This window comes from Mirounga leonina, unplaced genomic scaffold (genome assembly GCF_011800145.1).
Source record: "Mirounga leonina isolate KUSES-001 unplaced genomic scaffold, KU_Mleo_1.0 Mir_151, whole genome shotgun sequence".
NCBI classification, from domain to species: domain Eukaryota; kingdom Metazoa; phylum Chordata; class Mammalia; order Carnivora; family Phocidae; genus Mirounga; species Mirounga leonina.
The window spans coordinates 107,942,557-107,965,741 of NW_023270377.1; the positions used below are offsets into that span (position 1 = coordinate 107,942,557).

A 23,185-nucleotide genomic window follows, 5' to 3' on the forward strand; every position below is an offset into this window, starting at 1 on the left:
CCTCACTTTCTGAGTCACTGATACGGGGTTTGGGAAGCTCCTCATTTTCTGAGTCACTGGCCTGAGTCCTCTGAGGCTCCTCACTTTCCGAGTCACTGACCCGAGGCTTAGGAAGCTCCTCACTTTCAGAATCACTAATTCGAGGTTTGGGAAGCTCCTCGTTTTCAGAATCACTGGCTTGGTGCCGTGGAGGTTCCTCACTTTCAGAGTCACTGATTTGAGGTTTTAGAGCATCCTCTGTTTCAGAGTCACTGGCAGGACTTTTAGGGAGCTCTTCCACTTCTGAATCACTGGCAGGATGCTTTCTAACGTCTTCATTTTCTGAGTCACTTGCATGCCCATTAAGAAGTTCCTCATTTTCAGAGTCACTGGCAGGTAACTTCCTGGTCTCCTCACTCTCAGAGTCGCTCCCATGCTGATTAGTGTCCTCATTTTCAGAATCACTTGCAGGAGGCTCTGCGTGCTCTTCAGATTCAGAGTCACTGTCCTTCTGCCTTTGAAGCTCCTCACTTTCAGAGTCACTGGCATTAAGATTTGAGGGGTCATCATTCTCAGAATCTGTCACATGGTGCCTTTTGTTGAGGCCATCCTCTCGATCACTAGGTTCATTCTGAAAAATCAAGGGTGAAAAAATTAGGAAAGTACAAAAATTTTTGGTAGTGAAATGTTAAAATTTCTCAACAATTTTTTAAAATGTAGGAATATGCACACTTCAATATAAAATTGTTGTTTTATACTTATATGAAACATGCCACTTTAAAAAAGATCATCTACCTGTAAAACGGCTAACATGGTTTGGATTCCAAAATGGGAAAAGATAACCGATCTTCACCAAAACAAATCTGTAAAGTATACCCCCAGATTATTATATAGGAGACATAACTTGAAGAGCTGGACTTAAAACAAAAACAAAACTCTATAATGTTCTCACATAATTCTAGCTCCTAAATATATTGTTCAAAGAAATACAAGCAAACAGGTACCCAAGTTCTTTTTAAAAGAAACATTCTTGGGTTTTATAAAGTTAAAGTTATTTTAAGGAAAAGAACTATGAAACTATAAGGCCAAATGATATACGGGACACATTCTCCCAGGCAAATCTAAACAAACAAGGAGAGGGATAGCTCACATGTACGAAGTACCTATTAAGAGCCCAACGCCGTTAGGCTCTCTCCTGTTAGTTCATTTACTCCTCATAACAGTACTTTTCATGATAACAAAACTGAGGCTTAGAGCAGTCTCAGTCATACATCTAATAAGCCTGGAACAAAAGTTTAAGTTTTAGGGACACTAGTTGACCCTTCAACAACATTAGGGGGGGTGGAATCTTTAGGGGCACTGACCCCCCCCACACAGTTGAAAATCATGTATAACTACTGACTTCCCAAAAACTTACACTACTAATTAGCCTCCTGTTGACTGGAAGCCTTACCAATAACATAACATGTCAACTAACACAGATTTTGTATATTATATGTATTATATACTATATTCTTACAATAAAGTAAGCTAGAAAAAAGTGCTATTAAGAAAGTCATAACAGAAAATACATTTACAGTACTGTACTGTATTTATTGGGGGAAAAAATCCACAAATAAGTAGGCCTGCGCAGTTCAAACCCATATTGTTCAAGGGCCAACTATACTTTAAAGTGAGGAATAATTAACTCAGCAAGCTATGTGCAAGTGCTGGGAGTTAAGGCTGAACATGTCTCAATGCCTGATCCTAAGAAGCTGCTTTCTAATGAGCCAGACAAATGTATCATAACAACATAAACTAATATGCACTATCATGAAGGTATGCATGTTATTTTGAAAGCCAACAGGAAGTGATCTATATGAGACTGAGCTATAAAAGGTGTGTAGACAACAGGTATTTGCAACTAGTTTGTGATAAAAGAGTTAAAAAAAATTAACAAGATTATTGAGGAGGGAAGGTGGGACATACAGGCACCAGCAGAGGAACTAAAGCAGGAGGCAAAAGGTAAAATTGTAACTGGCTTTTGGAATGCTGTCCATGACACACCCATAACATAATTCTAACAGCATGTTCGTGTGTGGCTCAATTTACTTTTACTGCAAACAACAGAAACCATCTTTGGCTATCTTCAGAAAAAAGAACAATATTCCCAGAATCAAAGTGGAATGAATGACTAAAGACTCAGAAAGGGTAGGAACCAAGGCAGCTCAGAGTTTAGAAAAGGGAACTCAAGGACCTTTCTACTAGAGCACTATCAATACCATGACTCACTCTAACCATGCTAAATTTCTGTGTCTAGGATCTAAATTTTAAACTCCCAGGACAGGTGATCTAAATGGCCAGAGCAGTATCAGATGTCGTGACTCAGTATTCACTGGGTTATACAGCCAGAGCACGGACAGAGCACTGGGAGCCACTGCCAGAGAGGAAGAGATATCATGAACTAGACAGTCATCCCAAAACTTATCTGCTATATTCTACCCTGGATTTCCAGACACATGGTGTATACATTCTAAAACAAGCAACCATGGTGCGCCTGGGTGACTTGGGAGGTTAAGCGTCTGCCTTCAGCTCAGGTCATGATCCCAGGGTCCTGGGATCCAGCCCCTTGTCGAGCTCCTGCTCAGCGGGGACTCTCCTCCCTCTCCCTCCCACCTCTCCCTCCCGCCTCTTGCTCTCTCTCTCAAATAAATAAATAAATCTTTAAAAATAAATAAATAAAACAAGCAACCATGACAAAGACATTACATATGGTCAGGATTGTGAAACTTAGGAATTCTCATCAATTTTTGAGGAATTTCATAAAAACTGGGTATCTATTCATTATGTGTGATATGGTGAAGACAAAAAGGTAAGAAATCACTGCTAAGCACACTAAGAAAGTGCTTGTCAACAGACTCAAGTTGAAGAATGCACTTAGGCAGTGACACCACAGGACTCAGGAAAAGTGTATTAGAAGTCATACAGTTACACTTAAAAGTTATCAGAATATTCAAAATTTTTAGGCTGGTTTCAACAATTAGTTTAAACTGCAAACTTAAAAAACCCAAAATACAGTTTTTTAAAAAGTCAGATATGAGTATAACAAATCAATTGTAGGAACTGCCATTTAAATGCCATGTTTTTAATAATTTAAAAAATTCCCTAGGGCGCCTGGGTGGCTCAGTTGGTTGAGCGACTGCCTTCGGCTCAGGTCATGATCCTGGAGTCCCTGGATCGAGTCCCGCATCGGGCTCCTTGCTTGGCGGGGAGTCTGCTTCTCCCTCTGACCCTCCCCCCTCTCATGTGCTCTCTCTCTCTCATTCTCTCTCTCTCAAATAAATAAATAAAATCTTTAAAAAAAAAAAAAATTCCCTAATTGTTAACTGTCAAAGAAACTGACTACTCTGAGGTTTTTTAGAATCTTTAAAAATGTTTATAATGCCTCACATCTCCCTCTTATAATCGTTCACATTGTAGATACAAATAAATACTGGTTACCCATTAAGGAATGATCTGGTTGTTTGGCTCAGCATACAAACAGAAACCACACTCCACATGGACCAGGGCCACAATACACGTACCCAGAGATGATTAACATTTAAGAGTTATAAAGTAAATAATAAAACTGACATAAAGCAAGTATTAATTTGTAAATTTCAAAGTGTATAAATGTCAAATAGAAATCCCTTGTAAAGAACCAAACTCAGGATACTTGTTTCTTCCTAACCCATTAAAAGAGTCAAACAAAACTGTTGAACTTGCATACTAACCTACCATTATAAATTGGTAAAACATTCAATACCAAGTCACACAGTTAAATGCCATGAAGACATTTCTACAGGAGATTTCAAAAATATGTTTCAATGGACCTCAGTTCCAGAAGATGTATTTGAAAACCTCATCTTGGAAGTTGTCAATATATATCATCTTTACTAGCATATGAAAGAATCTAAGAAATCCAGCAACAAAATTACATAATGCTATTATACACAATGCTGTTTATCCAGTGTAGCTCCTGGAGTGGACTTTGAGAAACTCCCAATTTTACAGCAAGCATACACATAATAAAATGAAGCTATATACAAGCATTTCTTTGTCAAAAGCTGGTTGACCTTAGAATCAGATAGTCAAAAATAAAAGCACTCCTGATGAGTAGCAGAAAAAGCAAGTTGCACACAAAGCTTAAGAGTTCATAATGATGAAGCAAACTCCTACTCCTGCCTACCACCTCTCCAGACTCATTTCTGCCCTCTCTCCAATATCAACCCTGTGCACTGCACCAGCAGTTCCCAAACTTCCCAAATGATTCTATCTGCATTAGAATCATTTGGGGAGCTGTTGATGAAAAAGCTCCAGATATTAATCCAGTAAGTCTGAAGAAGAGGTCACAGAATCTGCATTTTGACATCTAATCCAAGTGATTCTAACCACACATTAAAATTCTACTGCAGACACATGGAACTACTACTTCATTACCTCCATGCCTTTACAAATGCTATTCCTTTTGCCTTGAATATCCTTTCCCCATCTTGCCTTTTTCATACCTCAAAACTGGGCAAAAATAGCCTCTTCCTGAGGACTCTTCCATTTTCCTCTCTAGACAGAATGGATTGTGTACAACATAACGTTAACAGTTAACAACACAGACTCTAGAACTGGAAAAATCTGGGGTCCAAACCCTAGCTCAGCCACCTTCTACTGTCATCTAGGAAAATTTTCTTAATTTCTCTAAGCCTCAGTGTTCTCAATCTCATGGAGTTAGGGATAGTACCAATACCTTAGAGGGATGTTTTGAGGATCATATGTATGAAAAGTAGTTAGCACAGTGCCTGTGAGCACTCAATAAATGCTATTAGCCATTCATAACAAAATATTTTATTACTAATTAATTGCAAAACATTCACCCTTTAAGACTCAGCTCAAACACATCATCTGAAAAGGCTGAGCTGGTTTACCATTCCTTCATACCCCCATAGCATCTTGTACCTCTACCTCACTGAAAGGTGATGTTTATTTATTTTTTTTTTTAAGATTTTATTTATTTATTTGACAGAGAGATAGAGAGCACAAGCAGGGGGAGCAGCAGGCAGAGGGAGAGGGAGAAGCAGACTCTCTGCTAAGCAGGGAGCCCAATGTGGGGCTTGATCCCAGGACCCTGGGATCATGACCTGAGCCACCTAGGCGCCCCGAAAGGTGATGTTTACACAATTATCTTTATAATACACTGACCTTAAGATCAGAGACCATTTTTTTTAAATGGTCTTTTACCTTTAGTATACAGAAGACACTTAAATTCACCAAAATGAAACAAAATCCCATAAGACAATGCTTAACGGCAAAGAACCAACACAAAATAACGTTTTCTCCTCAATTTGGTAGACTCAACGGCAAAGCCTGAGACCTAACACAAAGAAAAGAAAGTGTAGATGGAACTAAAAGAACTGGCAAGAAATATGGTAAACAAGGACAGCAGTGCCAAAAGAATATTCTAGTTGCTCTAATGTAGTCTCCATAGGAATGCTTCCCTTATATTAGGACAAACTCTTGTGGAAAGATCCAAGCAAGAGCAGACTGCAATTCAAAATGAGGCTGGGCTAATGGGACTGTCCCCAACTTCAACAGTAGATGGATGTGGGCCCACTCTGCTTTGTTAGAAAACAATGAGAAGCCAGGCTCCATTTCCAAACAACCTCTATGTCAATAGTCCCACATACTATTTTCTTGTGTGAGACCCTCTTCTACCTTCTACACAGATGAAATCTACAGGCTTCTGGATTTTAAAATACGTATTTCCTCCAATATATTTTCCATGGAACAAAAACCAGCTGACCATAAACCACAAAGCTAATTTCATGCTGTCCAAGAAAATATTCAAGTAAAACAACAAAAATTAGAACTGGCAACTAGTTATAACCAGTCACATTCGTACTCAAATTGCTTTATTAAAAATGTATGGTTTTGGTGATAACTATTGAAAAAGATTTTTTTAAAAGCTTTCCCCTTTTCACTATCTGCCTGACCACAAAAGATATGTGAAGATTCTGAGTTTTCAACATGCACTACAAAGAACAAATACAGCTGATGAAAATCCCACTGATGTTTATATCCCTTTTAGGAACCTAGTCAAAAAGATGTTAATAAGTCACAGTTGAATTCTATCAAACATTTAAAGAAGAATTAATACCAATCCTTCTCCAACTTTTCTAAAAAGTAGAAGAGGAAGCTGAGGGAACACTTCCAAACTCATTTTATGAATCCATCATTACCCTAATAACAAAACCAGACAAAGATACTACAAGAAAAGAAAATTACTGGCCAGTATCTCTGATGAACACAAGTGAAAAAATCCTCAACAAAACAGTAAACCGGGGTGCCTGGGTGGCTCAGTCGTTAGGCGTCTGCCTTCAGCTCAGGTCATGATCCCAGGGTCCTGGGATCAAGCCCCACATCGGGCTCCCTGCTCCACGGGAAGCCTGCTTCTCCCTCTCCCACTCCCCCTGCTTGTGTTCCCTCTCTTGCTGTGTCTCTCTCTGTCAAATAAATAAATAAAATCTTTAAAAAAAAATTAGTAAACCAAATTCAACAGTACACCATGACTAAATGGTATTTATTCCAGTAATGCAAGGATAGTTCAACAAATCAATCAATGCATTAACAAAATGCAGGCTAACATTAACAAAATGAAGGCTAAAAATCATCATCTCAATAGATGCAGAAAAAGCATTTGACACAATCCAACATCCACTTATGATAAAACACCTCTCAACAAACTGGTAAAGAGGGAACTTAACATAATAAAAGCCATATATGACAAGCCCACAGATGACATCATAGTCAATGGGGAGAGCTAAAAGCTTTTCCTTTAAGATCAGGAAAAAGACAACATTCTCAACACTTTTATTCAACACAGTGGTGGGGCAGTCCTAGCTGCAGCAATTAGGCAAGAAAAAGAAATAAAGGCATCCAAATCAGAGGGGAAGAAGCAAAACTGTCATTATTTGCAGACGTCATGTTATATATAGAAGACCACCAAAAACTGTTAGAACTAATCAATGCATTCAATAGTTTCAGGATACAAAATCAATATACAAAAATCTGTTGCATTTTTATACACTTACAACAAAACCTCAAAAAAAAGAAAATAAGAGAGGTGCCTGGGTGGCTCAGTCGTTAAGTGGCTTTGGCTCAGGTCATGATCTGAGGGTCCTGGGATCCAGCCCCGCATCGGGCTCCCCGCTCCACGGGAAGCCTGCTTCTCCCTCTCCCACTGCTTGTGTTCCCTCTATCACAGTGTCTCTCTCTGTCAAATAAATAAAATCTTTAAAAAAAGAAAATAAGAAAATAATCTCATTAATAATACATCAAAAAGAATAAAATACCTAGGAATAAACTTAACCAAAGAGGTGAAAGAGAACTAGTCCAAGATGGTGGAAGAGTAGGAGACCTTAGTTTCATCTGGTCCCAGGAATTCAGCTAGACAGCTATCAAATCATTCTAAACACCTGTGAACTCAACCAGAGATCTAAGAAAATAGCTACAACTCTATAAATAGAAAAGCTACCACTTTCTGCAAGGTAGGAGGTGCGGAAAAGTGAATCCTAGGGGACATATGGGAAGATAAACTGTGGGGGGGGGGGGGCTCTGTAAGCTGGCCACTGGAAAATGATATAGCAGGGAAGCATAAAATCAGAACTTTTATAAGTCTGCTCTGGTGAAGGACTGCCCTGCCTGAAAGGCGCTCAGGTGAAGAGGGTTGGAATCCTAGGTGGGACAGTATGGTCTCAGGATCCTTGGGATCACAGGAAGACCAGGGGTGCCTGAGTGCAGCAGAGTTCCCAGGCATCAAAGCGGGGGAAACCGGCTGTAAACAGTGAGCCCAGGAGTGGGCTCTCAGCTCAGGGTTGCCATAAATCACAAACCTAGGCACAGTCAGGCAACTGCTCTCTGAGCAGGGGCCCAGCAAGTGGCAGAACCCCTGAGAGGCCCCCTTCCTCCCTTGGGAGGAACGGCATGCATGTGTGCCGCAGGAGTCTGCAGGGTTTGGAGATTCCAAACAGGGTCACATGCCTGAGATAGAAACAGTCATAGGCTAGGTGAGCACAAGTGCGGAAGGAAACCAAGGAGACAGGAGTGATTGCTTTTCCCTGGGGGGCTCTGAGAAGTGGGATCCCGAGGTTTTTGACTATGGGACTGGAGATTGGGAGGCCGCCATTTTCATCCTCAGCCTCTAAAGCAGCACAGAAAGCCTTCAGGGAACAAAAGCCACATAGAGCAATCCAGAGCTGCTTACCTAGCCTGGCCCCCTGGCAAGGACAGTGCAATTCTGCCCAGGCAAAGACACTTGAGAATCAAGGCAACAGACCCCACCCACACACAAGAAGATCAGCAAGAACATCTGGCTAAGACCAAGTTTACCCATCACAGAGAACTGCAAAACTCCAGCACTAGCAGAAAATTGTATATAGAATTCATGGGTTTTTTCCCCATGATTCTTTAGTCTTTCAAATTTTTTTTCTCTTTCCTTTTTCAGCCAATTTCTCATTTTATCAATTCTTTTTAAAAATATTTTGTAATTTTCATTTTTACAGCTACATCATTGTAATTAATTTTGTTTTTGTATATATATTTTCCTTTCTTTACAATTTTGGGATGCAGTTCTTCTAACAGACCAAAACAACCCAGAATCTAGTGTATGGCTCTGTTCTCTTCACCTATCTGATCATACTCTCCCTTTTCTTCTTCTTTTTTTTTTTGTTTTGTTAAAGTCTTTTTAAATCTTCATCTTTACATTCTACCCTTTCAATGTATTTAATTTTAATTTTGTATATATAAAAGTTTTTCTTTCTTTACAATTTTGAGATGTAGTTTCTTCTAACAAACCGACCAAAATACACTCAGGATATAGTGTATTGTTCTATTCTGTTCACCTGTCTGTTTATATTCCTTCTGTTTTTCTCTCTTTTTATCTTTTAATTTTCATTTTTACAGTTACATTCTATCCTTTCATTGTATTTAATTTTATTTTTGTACTTATATAAGTTTTTCTTTCTTTACAATTTTGGGATCTCGTTTTCTAACAGACCAAAATACATACAGGATCCAGTGTATTGCTCTATTCTGTTCACTTGTCTAATTATATTCTCTTTTAATTATTTATTTATTTATTTCCCCCCCAGTTTCAGGTCTCTTTTGATTTGTTTAGGGTATACTTCTCTGAGGTCATTGTTGCCATTTTAGTATTTTGTTCTCTCGTTCATTTAGCCTTCTCTGGACAGAATGACAAGACAGAAAAACTCACCTCAAAAAAGAACAAGAGACAGAACTGACTGCCAGGGACCTAATCAGTCTGGATATAAGATGTTGGAACTAGAGTTCAGAAGAACAATTACAAAGATACTAGCTGGGCTTAGGAAAAAAGCATAGAAGACACTAGAGTATCCCTTTCGGGAGAAATAAAAGAACTAAAATCTAATCAAGTCGAAATAAAAGAGACTATTAATGAGATGTAATAAAAAAATGGAGGCTCTTACTGCTAAGATAAATGAGGCAGAAGAGAGAATTAGTGATACAGAAGACCAAATGATGGAGAATAAAGAAGCTGAGAAAAAGAGAGATAAACAACTACTGGCTCATGAGGGGAGAATTTGAGAGATAAGTGATGCCATAAAGCGAAACAATATTAGAATAATTGGGATCCTGGAAGAGAAAAGAGAGAGAGGGGCAGAAGATATACTGGAACAAATTACAGCAGAGAACTTCCCAAATCTGGGGAAGGAAACAGGCATTCAAGTCCAGGAGGCACAGAGAATCCCCCTCAAAATCAATAAAAATTGGTCAATGCCTCGACATATAATTGTGAAACTTGCAATCTCAGAGACAAAGAGGAAATCCTGAAAGCAGCTCGGGGACAAGAGGTCCGTAACTTACAACGGTAGAAACATTACACTGGCAGCAGACCTATACCAGAGACCTGGCAGGCCAGAAAAGACTGGCATGATATTTTTAGGGTGCTAAATGAGGTAAATATGCAGCCAAGAATACTTTACCCAGCAAGGAGGTCATTTAAAATAGGAGAGATAAAAAGCTTCCAGGTCAAACAGAAACGAAAAGAATTTGTGATCACTAAACCAGCCCTGCAAGTGATATTAAAAGGGATCCTTTAGGGGAAGAGATAGCCCAAAAGTAACATAGACCAGAAAGGAACAGAGACAATATACAGAAACAGTGACTTGTAAAATGGCACTAAATTCGTATCTGTCAATAGTTACTCTGCATGTAAATGAGCTAAATGACCCAATCAAAAGACACAGGGTATCAGATTCGATAAAAAAGGAAGACCATCTATATGCTGTCTGCAAGAGACTCATTTTAGAACCAAAGACACCTCCAGATTTAAAGTGAGGGGGTGGAAAACCATTTATCATGCTAATGGACATCAAAAAAAGCTGGGGTGGCAATCCTTATATCAGAGAAATTAGATTTTAAACCAAAGACTGTAATAAGAGATAACACTATAAAATACACATTAAAGTGGCAGACTGCAACTCTATCAAAAACATTAGATTGTGAATGGATTAAACAAGTCAGTCAAGAGACAGAAACCAGAGGGGCACCTGGTGGCTCAGTCAGTTAAGTGCTGGACTCCTGATTTCAGATCAAGTCATGATCTCAGGGTTGTGAGATCGAGCCCTCCATCGGGCTCTGCACTGGGCGTCGAGCCTGCTTAAGATTCTCTCTCTCCCTCTCCCTCTGCCCCTCCCCACCCAAAAAGAGACAGAAACCAGATTAAAAAAAATACATATCCAATAATATGCGGAGTACAGGAGACACACTGTGGATGCAAAGACAGATTATACATTCTTCTCAAGTGCACATGAAACATTCTCCAGGACAGACCATACACTAGGCCATAAAACAAACCTCAATAAATTTAAAAGAATAGGTATTATACAAAGCATGTTCTCAGACCATAATACAATTAATTAGAATAGGAAAAATGGTAACAATCTGAATATGAAATTAATAAAACAATTCCACTCACTAAACAAAGAGAAAAATACAGGAATAAATTTTTTTAAAAATGCAGCATTTGTATACTGAAAACTACAATGAATTGTTGAAACTGAAGACCTAAATAAATGAATAAATACCCTATATTCAGGGATCAGTAGCTTCACATTGTCAAGATAATGAAACTACCCAAACTCATCTATAGATTCACTGCAATCCCTACTAGGACCCCAGCTAACTTCCTTGCAGAAATGGACAAGCCAATTCTAAAATACATATGTAATTGCAAGGGACCCAGAAGAGGTAAAACAATGTTGGAAAAGAACAAGTAGCACTTGCATTCCTTGATATCAAAACTTACTCAAGATACGATGGCACTGGTGTAAGTACAGACACAGATATGAATCAATTAGAACTGAAGATACAAAAATAAACCGTTAACATCTATGGCCAACAAGGGGCCAAGACCATTTAATGAGGAAAGAACAATCTCTTCAACAAATGGTGCTGACACAACTAGATATCCACAAACAAAAGAATGGAACTGGACACTTACCTCACAGTATATACAAAAAAATAACCCAATATGAACCCAAGATCTCAATGTAAGAACTAAAATTATAAAACTCTTAAAATAAAACACAGAGGTAAATCTTCATGACCCTGGATTTGGCAAAGAATTCTGACATGCCACTAAAAGTACAAGCAACAAAAGAAAAAAAAAACTGAACTTCATTAAAATTAGAAACGTTTTTGTGTCAAAAAATCACTAAAGTGAAAAGATAACTCATGTAACAGGAGAAAATATTTGCAAATCAGTCATCTAACGTGTATCCATACTATTTAAAGAACTCCTAGAACTCGATAATAAAAAAGACAAATTGCCCAGTTAAAAAATGAACAAGGGATCTGAATGGACATTTCTCCCAAGAGGTTACACAAATGGCCAATACCCACACATAAGTATAATGAACATCATTACTCATCAGGGAAATGCAAATCAAAACCACAATGAGATACTACTGCATATCCACTAAGATGTCTATAATCAAAGAGTCAGGTAATAACAAGAGTTGGCAAGGATATAGAGAAATCAGAACCTTCATACACTACTACTGGGAATGTAAAATGGTGCAGCCACTGCGGAAAACAGCCTGAGAGTTCCTCAAACAATTAAGAATAAAGTTACCATATGACCCAGTAATTCCACTCCTAGGCACATACCCAAGAGAAATAACATGTCCACACAAAAACTTCTATGTAAATGTTTATAGAAGCATTTCTTATAACAGCCAAAAGGCAAAAACTTAAATGTCCATCAACTGACAAATGGATAAACAAATGTGGTTTATCCATACAATGGAATATTACCTCAAAAAGAAATAAGTACTGATACATGCTACAACATATATGGGTATGGTGTATACATATATCCAACATATATGGTTTACAATGACTAAACCTTGAAAACATTAAGTGAACGAACCAGTCACAAAAGACCACATATTATGTAATTCCATTCACATGGAGTGCCCAGAAGGATGGGAAGGGGGGAAGGGTGTGAGTGATAAGCAGGTCATAGCTAAAGAGTTTCTTTTTGAAGTGACGAAAAGATTCTAAAATTGACTATGGTGACAGCTGCACTACTGTGAATATACTAAAGATGACTGAACTGCACATTTTAAATGGGCGAACTGTAGGGTATGTAAGTTTATCTCAATAAAGTGGTTTTTAAAAAAAGACAAGTGATAATTTTCAAGATCAGATGATGTAGAAAAATCCATAATGAACAAGATATCAAGATTTTAAAAATACAGTATTACTGATTTTTCCTTTTGTAGGCTCCAATATGGACCAGCAAAGCACTGTTATTTATCTTGACTTTCCGTATTTTATATTTTTAATTTTAATTTTAAAAATATTATCTTGAATCAAAAACTAATGATGTATGGTGATTAACATAACAATAAAAAATTTTTAAAAAATAAAAATAAATTATCTTGAGTCTTTTCAAAACTTTCCTTAGAGATCTAAACAAATACACACAGAGTGAATACTATTAAGTGAAATGAATTTTTTCAGAAACCAGCCTAAACTCTAAAATGCTAATGGGAAAAACCTTTTTTGCATTATTGGAGAACCATGTTTTGAGTACCATCTTGTGGTAGGCAAAATAATGCCTCTCCAAAAGATGTCCACATCCTAATCCCCAGAACTTGTGCATGTTAACTTTACATGCAAAAGGGGCTGTGCAGATGTAATTAAGGAACCTGAGATAAGAAGATTATCCTGGACTATCTGAGTAGGCCCAATATAACTATGAGGGTCCTTATAAGAGGGAGACGGACTCTGGAAAACAGTATGGAGGATCCTCAAAAAGTTGAAAACAGAGCTATCCTACAACCGAGCAATTGCACTACTGAGTATTTACCCCAAAGATACAAATGTAGTGATCCGAAGGGGTATGTGCACCCCAATGTTTATAGCAGCAATGTCCACAACAGCCAAACTATGGAAAGAGCCAAGATGTCCATTAAGAGATGAATGGATAAAGATGTGATACACACACACACACACACACACACACACAGAGGAATATTATGCAGCCATCAAAAAAAAAAAAAAAAAACGAAACAAAATCTTGCCATTTGCAACAACATGGATGGAACTAGAGGGTATTATGCTAAGCGAAATACGTCAATCAGAGAAAGACAATTATCATATGATCTCACTGATACGAGGAATTTGAGAAACAAGATAGGGGATCATAGGGGAAGGGAGGGAAAAATGAAACAAGATGAAACCAGAGAGGGAGACAAACCACAAGAGACTTCTTAATCTCTGGAAACAAACTGAGAGTTGCTGGAGTGGAGGGGGGTGGGAGGGATGGGGTGGCTGGGTGATAGACATTGGGGAGGGTATGTACTATGGTGAGCACTGTGAATTATGTAAGACTGATAAATCACAGACCTGTACCCCTGAAACAAATAATACATTATATGTTAATAAAAAATAAAAAATAAAAAAAAAAGAGGGGGCAGGGGGGTCAGAGTAAGAGATAGAGAGATGTGACTGCAGAGGTCAAAGAGATTTGAAGATGCTATGGTGAGGGCTTTGATGATGAAGGAACCACAAGCCAACAAATGCAACTGATCTACAGAGTTGGAGAAGGCAAGGAAATGGATTCTCCTTTAGAGAAGGAACATGGCCCTGGTAATAACTTGATTTTAACCCATTAACCCCTTGAGACCCAATTTAGACTTCCAATTTCCTTAGAATTATAAGATAATAAATCTCTTTTATTTTAAGCCAGTGATTAGTGTCAAACTGTTATGGCAGCAAAAGGAAACTAATACACATTTTTTAGGTTTTGGGCCTGTCATCAGAATTGTTCAATTTAATACAAACAGTACTCTTTTAACACCCCACTACCTTCTAGAAAATATTTTTCATAGGAAAACAACCCAAAATTTCTCTTGAGAAGCCATTTTAAACAGCCAAAAGAGCATTAATGCAGCACTCAACACTTAATAAGGGTAAAAGTGGCATTCTCAAACTACACCCTAGTAGTTTAAAAAATTAGGATAATCCTCCTGGAAGGGATTATCTATGGAAAGAACAAAAATATGTTCACAGTAGACTTCATTTTTAATATCGAAACACTCTAAAGGCCAACAATCAGGAAAGTGTTGAACAATTAATGGTTCATCCATTTTATGAAATATTATATAAGCAATATAATTATGCTTAGTGAAACTCTTTAATGACATAGAGAAATTCTTATGTACAACCTTAAGTGAACAGATAAAAAACATTATATAGATACAAAATATACAGTAAAATCTCAAGTAACTTAAAATGTACACACACATTATATATATGAGACAATAAAAATGCAGGACAAATAATATAAAAAGTTAACAGTCATTTGTGATAACAGTATACCGATTTTAATTTTCTTCTTTAAGCTTTTAATACAGTTTCCAAATTTTCAGCAGGCACATTTATTTAGAATCCACCTCATTACAAAAAAGTAGTTGAAGATGCTTAAAGGTAAGCCTACATTACATTTACAACTGAATCGTGAAGCCCTGAGTCAATCATCTCATGCTATTTTCCTAAGTGGAAACGTTAATAAAGCCCTACACACTAATAAACTGTAACAATGTTTACATTATCAAGTAATTTCTACCTATCAATTAATACATTATTAGAATTTAGTCTAAATACTTAAGAGCATACAAAAAACTGAGCGGCATCAAAATAACCAAAAGATAAGCCTTTCTCCCAGTCCATTTAGCCTCCAATCTCATGTGCCCCCTCTTTACTCCCCTCTTGCCACACTGGCTCCTTGGCGTTCCTTGAACACATCAAGCACACTCACACCTAAGGGTCTTTGCCTGGAACAGTGTGTGTGTGTGTGTGTGTGTGTGTGTTCTTCTACACAGCCACAGGGCTATTCCTTTACCTCCCTTCACACCTTGATCAAAAGTCACTTTCTTAATAAGGCCTATGTGTACCTCCCTATTTAACAACAGAACCTGCCCTCTATTCTGGCACCCTTCATCCTTTTCTAACTTTCTTCTTTCTCCACAGCACTTATCATCTCCTAACAAACTACACAATTTTAAAAAAATACTGTTTAATGTCTTTCTCCCCCTTATGAAAAATAAATCCAAGAAGAGAAGCACTTTGGTGATGGTGAGACCTCATCTAGTCCTGGATAGTTCAAAAGAACCCAACACATAGCAGATGCTCAATAAATATTTGTTGGATGTCTAAACACATGATATGTCAAAGAACAGAATCAATAATACAATCTCTAATTGTATCTCCTACTTAAAACTGGACAATTTTCTGTACCTGTGTAATCAAACAAAATATGAGACATGAACTTCTTAAAAGAAAAATCTCATCATCTTTATCATTCCTATGGGTTTCAGTTTGTTTACCAAAAACGTATAGCTGAATTACCGGAAAAATGTCTCAATTTTATTTTGTTAACACTGTGTAGTACAGACTGTGAAACCAGGGAAGCAAATTAAATAGTTTTTAAAATGTTTATTAGGCCAAATATGTTGAAATGCTGTACACAAGATCAAACATTACTCTGTATTATTAATCAAAAACAGCTTTTTAAATTCTATTTAATGTCATTACATACATTATATACACTGGAACACTTCAGACTGAGAAAGCCAAATCCTGATAAGAATTCTAATAGGTGATAATCCCCATAACTTTCTATCCCAATTGATATTTCTTCAGCTTGCAAATGCTCATTGCCCCTATCAGACATCATTTTGGGATGGGGAGACCTACTCAAATATCAAAGGGCCTGGCCCATTTTCTGAATCAATATGCACATTTGAAAACTGCCTACTATCTGAAGAGGGGCCCAATCAGAAATTCTTTCCCTGTGATTTCCTAAGAAACCAGACTACCCCTGTTTATTTTTAAAGCAGTTCTCTATTAATTTAAAATCCTTTACTCCCAGGGTTTGAAGCCTACAACATGTGACAGGATCTCTACAACTCCTAAATAAAAACACGTCTCACAGAATGCAAGGGAAAAGCCTCCCCAAAGATGTTGTTTAGCCAATACCTCTGAATGACGTTCTACACTTCCAGTGTCTGATCCAGAGTGCTGCTCATTTACATCATCCTCAACGTCTGACCCTGAATCCCGTTCATCCTGTACTGGGGTAGCGCCACCATCATCTGCTTAAAAATAAAACAAAAACCCACTTAAGGTGTAAGATGGATGACATCTACAACTGAAATGAACACAATGAATCAAGAATAATGTAAGAGCAAAAGTTACCACTGATGAAGCATGACTAATGATGCTAATGGTGTAAATAAGACAACAGTATAACGCTTATATATAAATACCAACAATCAGAACACATATTGTGACATATGTGGCAGCAAAAATACATCATAAAAGAAATGTGAAGCTTAAGAAACATCACTAAGGACCAAGTCAACAACCTCTAAATAATAGTGTGCTCTTTAACTATTTCAACTTTACGTTAACACCTGAATCTATTCTCTCCACACCACTTACCACCTTCTAATGTACTACATGACTTACCAAGTTATTTTGTTTAATGTGGGTCTTTTCTCACTTGAATGAAAGAGCCAAAAGAGCAAGGATTTTGGTTCACTGCTGATTCCCTGGAGCCCAGAACACTGCCTGGCACAGTACAGTAAATATCTGTTTATGAATGAAGAGCACAAGGAACTCCAGTACAGAAATAGTATAAACTTAAAATAAAGCATATACTGTACTGTTACAAAATGGTAAAAATGAATTGCTACCTACCTTTAACCAATACTTTAAAAATATAAAGTAAAATTGTATTTTGAGAGGGATTTAGGGCTGTTGGAGCATATGGGAAGACTTGGTTAGAAGTTTAATAAAAATAAATGAAGCAGTCAACTACACAAAACCAAAAAGTTGTATAAGCATGAAATCACTATCATACTAACGAGCTACTCTACTTGGCTAAGAAGTAAAGAATATTTATACAAATTACAAATAGTTCTGATGTAATGAATAAATATGCTGCAATAGTGAGAGTGTGGGGGAGAAGAGGCTAAAATCCTGTCCTAGCACAAAAAGGAATCATTATGGAATGCCTAAAAATGATGCAACAAGAAAGAGCATAAATTAAGAATATGAAGGTAAAAATAAAAAAAAAAAACTGCTATAAGAATGAAAAGTCAGGGAACTGTTATTTTTTCAAGTCTTCCAGCACTTAACCCATAGACATGTATTACATATATTTATTTGAAAAATAATTTAATAATTTAGAAAGAACTATTTTTAAATCTATTTTGAAAATACCAGGCAAACATTCTAAGCAAAACAGCAGTGCATGCCTGGAAACGCGTTTTGTAGTCATCACTATTCGCTATCATATAGCGAAGCGAAGTGAACCCAAAAACAGAAAAGAGATTAACATTCAGACATTTAGGCACTCCGGACAGAGAATACTTCATGGAAGTAGGACACAAAGTGAAAGGAAATGTAAAGTTCTTCCCCACTAGGTCATGCCTTATTCGTCCTTGTATCTCCGGTGCCTAGTACAGTGTCAGCAAAGGGGGTGCCCAGTGTTTAATGAATCAACTGGAAACAAAGATTAAGAGGAAAGGTCTCAAGATGAAGGAAAGGCACAAAATCACCAGTGCCAGAGTACACGCCTTACTCTAAAATATTTATACAACTCAAACAAAGGTCCTACGCTTTCTTTACTTGGAAACCACTGTTACCGGCGAGATTAAACCAGCCCTAACTCCGTGTGAAAAGTCTAGGAAAGACTCTTCCGCACCCCCTACTGAACCGCTCCCTTGAATTCTCGCAAAACACTCGCAACTCCAGGGGGAAAAAAAAAAAAATCCGTAACTGGAAAGACCGTCCCTAGGACTTTACACATAGAAGCACTTAAAATGTGGAAGTGGCTTCCCAGTTTCAGCAAAAAACTTCGCCGATTCAGAAGACGGCTCTCCGTCTAGAATCCCCTCTCCAAGGTTCTAACTTCGGGGCCGCAGCGGATCAGCGGGCTCTTCGCGCTCCGCTTCACAGTCCACGGAGGGCCCAGTCGGGGGAGGGAACGTCTCCGGGGCCTCCCTCCCCTACCCCGCGAGGATGAGAGGCCAAGCCCCGCTGAATAACTGCTCCGCCCCCCAAGCCCTGTCCCCCAAGTCCCTGCCCCACCTGACTGGTCGCCGCTGTAATATTCCGAATCCATGGCAGGCGGGCTCTCGGCGGGGAGTGTCCGCGCCCCGCGCCACCCCCGTCACCTCCTTCCTGGCGATGTGACCCCCCGATGGCGCGGCCCGATGCTCAGAAGCTCCCGCTCGACTAGAGGGTTTCGAGAGTGCGGAGAGTAAAACAGCAGCTGCGGCAGGCGCAAACACTTCGAACTAAAAGCCCCGGCACAAGAGGCCGTACCTGGCAAGCGGGCAGGCGTGTAGATCCGCGCTCTACTTCCCAGAAGCACCTCTGGGGCGAAAATGGCGTCTGCCCACGACCCTCAAAGGAATGCAGCGCGCAGGCGCCATCCCCTATCATCTGGCCAATGAGAAGACGCAATGGCAATGACGCACAGCGTGGCCGGAAAAGAGACTACTGGGTAAATTGAGCGGGAGCTCCAGCTTCAGTTAAATACCTTCTTTTGCAGGAGCCGGTTATGTTCGCCACGGAGATGATAACGTTACTTTATTGGTTCTCTGCCCGTGCGCCTTGTTGGAAGATCTTCTTGAATTATGCTTCTGGAAAATGAAGACCCGCTACAAGTACACTTTCATTTTACGGCAAATTAAGTATGCTTCCCGTCATGCAGCGAGGCGCTTGATTCCCGCCCTTAGTACGGGACGGAAGTGGCGCACTGCTCTCTGGGGCTTGTAGTTCGAAGCTTTGGCAACTCTGGTGCGTTACTAACTGGCGTGATTGAAAGGGTCCCCTTTCACGGCATTTTTCTTCCTTTTTTAAATCTTTTTAAAATAACTTGAGGCGCCTGGGTGGATCAGTCGGTTAAGCGTCGGACTGCTTCGGCTCAGGTCTTGCAGGGTTGTGAGTTCAAGCCCCACCTTGGGGCTGTGAGTTCAAGCCCAAGCATGGAGCCTACTTAAAAATAATAATGACTTAATTCCCATCTTAAGAAACCATTTGGTCAGTAATACGGAGTAGAAGTTTTTACTTACAAAAGGGCCCCCTTATGAAAGACATTGTTAAACTTTACTAGAGCCCTGTGCCCCTGGTGAAGAGCAATGGTTAAGAAACCTCGTGACCTATCAGTTATCTTTGAAGGGCTTTCTGTAAAGAACCACCCTTCTGCCTATGACTTAGATAAAACTCACTCTCCACTCTTTCATGACCCTTTTGTTAGCCTGTAACATAGGCCAGGCAAAGAAGACCTTTCCCCTTGTGTCTGAGCCTGCTCCTAAGGGCCACTCGGACCCTGCAACTTCCTGTTCTTTGTTTCATGAATAATTGGCTGAGATCAGAAGTCTGCCCTCCACACTGAAACTAGCTAGACACAGAGATAAACATTTTCTGTTCACCTGACTGACTGAAACTTCTTCTGATTGCAAATCATCCCACTTTCCTCCCTATGAAAGCCTAAGGCAAAAACAACCTCGGCAGGCACTCTGATCTTCATATCTGGAGAGCTCTCCCTATTACAATCTAAATAAAATCCATTTCCTTACTTGTTTGCTTTTGTCTCAGACAAAGCAGAGAATATTCTTGCCTTTGGATTAGAGGAGGGCCAGTAGAGGTAAGCAAAGATTCCCCAGGATGCGTAGACCTGCATGCATTGGGCCTTCTGTTAGCAAAGCATAGACTGGATTTCTAGGTATGCCTAGCCTGTTGTAAGGCCTCATTTGGTGCCCTGGAAAGTCCACCTCCTACCTTGGGCTTGAAAGATGTGGATTCTCTGATGCCATCTCTGCTATAAATTCTCAAAGTGCCCTTAGTCAAGACACATCCTTGCTTTGATATTCCTTGAACCCTTTGTTAGCCAGTCAGAATATGCTGGCAGAACCCAGTTCTAGGTTCCAGAAATGGGCACGGGAAGGGAAGGAAGAGAGAGGGGTGGTTTCTCTCTAGAAATTCTTATTTTCTTGTAAGAGAGTTCCCTCCTTCCCCTGTGTAATAGAAACAGCTTTGAAATCTAAGCCTGCCCCCTACTGTGGGAATGACATCTCAGGCTGTTACAAGAATCATAAGAACAAGGAATTAACAGTGCTTGAAACCAAAGGTATAAAATTAAAATATTAACTTCCCTTCATTTGATAGAGGAAACCCTAGGATCTATGCTCTCTTCTAAAGAGAATGGGTGAGAGTACACCTGTGTAAATAAGGCAAGATGAATAGGGGAGAAGTCCAGGGAGAGAGATTCAGTAGAGGGAACCCAGTGCAAATCCTGCCATAAAGAGCTTGTAATTTCACTGGAGGTACAAGACCAACAGCCATGAAAGAGATTGGGCTAAACAATGCAATTGGAAGAGGATAATTACTGAATTTTTTTTTTAAGATTTTTTTTATTTATTTGACAGAGTGAGAGAGGGAACACAAGCAGGGGGAGTGGGAGAGGGAGAAGCAGGCTTCCTATGGAGCAGGGAGCCCGAAGCGGGGCTCGATCCCAGGACCCTGGGATCATGACCTGAGTCGAAGGCAGACGCTTAACGACTGAGCTACCCAGGCACCCCTAATTACTGAATTTTAACATAAAGATTCTAACTGTTCCAGTGGTTGGAAGAATGGAGAGACAGAAGTCAACTGAACATGCAGCAATGTGCTGAGACCCAGAAGGCTGCAAAGAAGCATCAGATCTAGTTTTTGTACTCAGGAAGCCAACAATGTACTTAGTGAGACAGGACACACCTTTTGAATTAAATAAACAGAGTCTTAGTTAAAGTAGCATGCTTGTCAATGCAAATACAGGTCCCGGAGAGTTACCCGTAGCTTTTTCACCAACTGGCTGTCCCTTAGAGCCCCCAATAGAGAAATGCTAGAGCAGCACAGATACGCCTTTCTGAGTCTCAGCTGCCTTGCATTTTAAGGACTGGCGTCTCTCCAATCTCCATGCCCTACTCCAGCCCCAGCACAGTTGGTCCATGCTGGTGGAGGTGGAGAGGCACCCAAAAGGGAGGCTGTTTTTCCCACAAAAGATACTAAGGACAGAGAAGAGATGAAGGGAGGGAGGGCTTGCAGCAGTTCACTTTTTCCCTTAACTGATAACCCAAAGACAGTTCCCTAAGTGAATGCAAGATTTATTCAGCCAGCCTTTTGAGAGATTGTACCTTACCAAAAACGTGTCCGGGAATGAGAGGTCACACCATATAAGGAACAGCCTGGCACTGGCAGAGCTGCAAACTGGGGCTCAGAGATCTGGGTTCTGGGCCAACCTCTGGGGTTGTTGTGCTTGCTGAGCTGGGATGAGCTACTGTCCTCCTACATGAGTCTCAGTTTCCCTGTATGTCAAATGAGGGAGTTGAATCAGAAGATTTGAAGGCCCCTTAGTTTCATTATGCTGTATCACAGAAGCCCAGGCTCCCAAGTCTGATCCTCCTTCTTACACTTGAGCCACTAGGGGGCCCTGCTAGTGAAAAAACAAATGGAACAAGTACATCCTAAGCCTGCACCCCTGTGCTCTTTCTCACACATCCCAGCCTCACAACTCACTGGGACACATGCAAAATTTGTCCCGCCTAGTTGTTTGTAATACTGAAAACTGAGACTCACTTGAAAGCCATTAATAGTGGATAATCAATCACTAAGCAACAGTATCATGGCATAGCACACTAATATAATTGAAGTGGATCTTTAGTTCTCACAGGGATATCCAGATTAAGTGAAAAAAAAAAATACAGAATACTATAAGTGGTATAATTTTATTTATGTGAACAACTAAAACAGCACACAAAAACCCAGCCTAATAATTCCTTAGTAAATATGGAGAGAAAAAGACTTTCCAACAAAGATTGAAAAGCCAAAAGCCATAAAAACCTGAAACATTTGACATTAAAATAAAAACTTTAAAAAAGTAATGAAATGAAAACTTAAATGTGTGCATGGCAAAAACAACACATTATTAGCCCAACCAAAATATAAATGATTAGGAGAAGAATTTTTTTTTCAACTCATTAGAGACCAAGGGCTAATCTCCCTAGAGAACACTATAGAAGAAATCAATGAGAAGACCAATAACTCAGGCACCTGGGTGGCTCAGTCGGTTAAGCGTCTGGCTTCGGCTCAGGTCATGATCCCAGGGTCCTGGGATGGAGTCCCACATAGGCCTCCTTGCTCAGCGGGGAGCTTGCTTCTCCCTCTCCCTCTGCCTCTCCCCCAACTCCTGCTCAGGCTCACGCACGCACTCTCTTTCACTCTCTGTCAAATAAAAAAATAAAATCTTTTTAAAAAAAGAGAAAATTGATAACAGAAAAATGGGTAACTAATATGACAATTCACAGAAGAGAAAATATTAGTGGCTCTAAGATACATGAAAAGATATTCACCCTAAAAGAAGATAAAAAATTAAAATCATATTGAGATATTATTTTTCACTTCTCAGATTGCAAAAATCCGGTAACATTCTACTGGTAAGGCCATAGAGAAAGAGGCCCTCTCATAAGGTGCTGTGGGGGTATATTGGTACAGTCCTCTACAAACACAATTTGGAAATATAAAAATTACAAATGCA

At 39.3% G+C, this 23,185-nt stretch overlaps 1 protein-coding gene across 9 annotated transcripts in view; it reads right to left on the reverse strand.

The window, feature by feature from the left end:
* IWS1 (interacts with SUPT6H, CTD assembly factor 1) overlaps positions 1-19,065 on the reverse strand; it is a 42,344-nt gene extending 23,279 nt beyond the window's left edge. For 3 of the 9 annotated variants that reach the window (XM_035008262.1, XM_035008258.1, XM_035008263.1), the window contains exons 1-3: positions 18,694-18,924; positions 16,576-16,694; positions 46-610 (exon numbers count right to left, since the gene is read on the reverse strand). In XM_035008262.1, coding sequence (XP_034864153.1) covers positions 46-610; positions 16,576-16,694; positions 18,694-18,727 — 718 coding nt within the window. In that variant the 5' untranslated portion in view covers positions 18,728-18,924. Of the gene's footprint in view, positions 1-5; positions 611-16,575; positions 16,695-18,693 lie in introns of all 9 variants that reach the window. The other 6 variants (XM_035008259.1, XM_035008260.1, XM_035008267.1 and 3 more) reach the window with 6 other exon arrangements.
* Between the last annotated feature and the right edge of the window lie 4,120 nt (positions 19,066-23,185).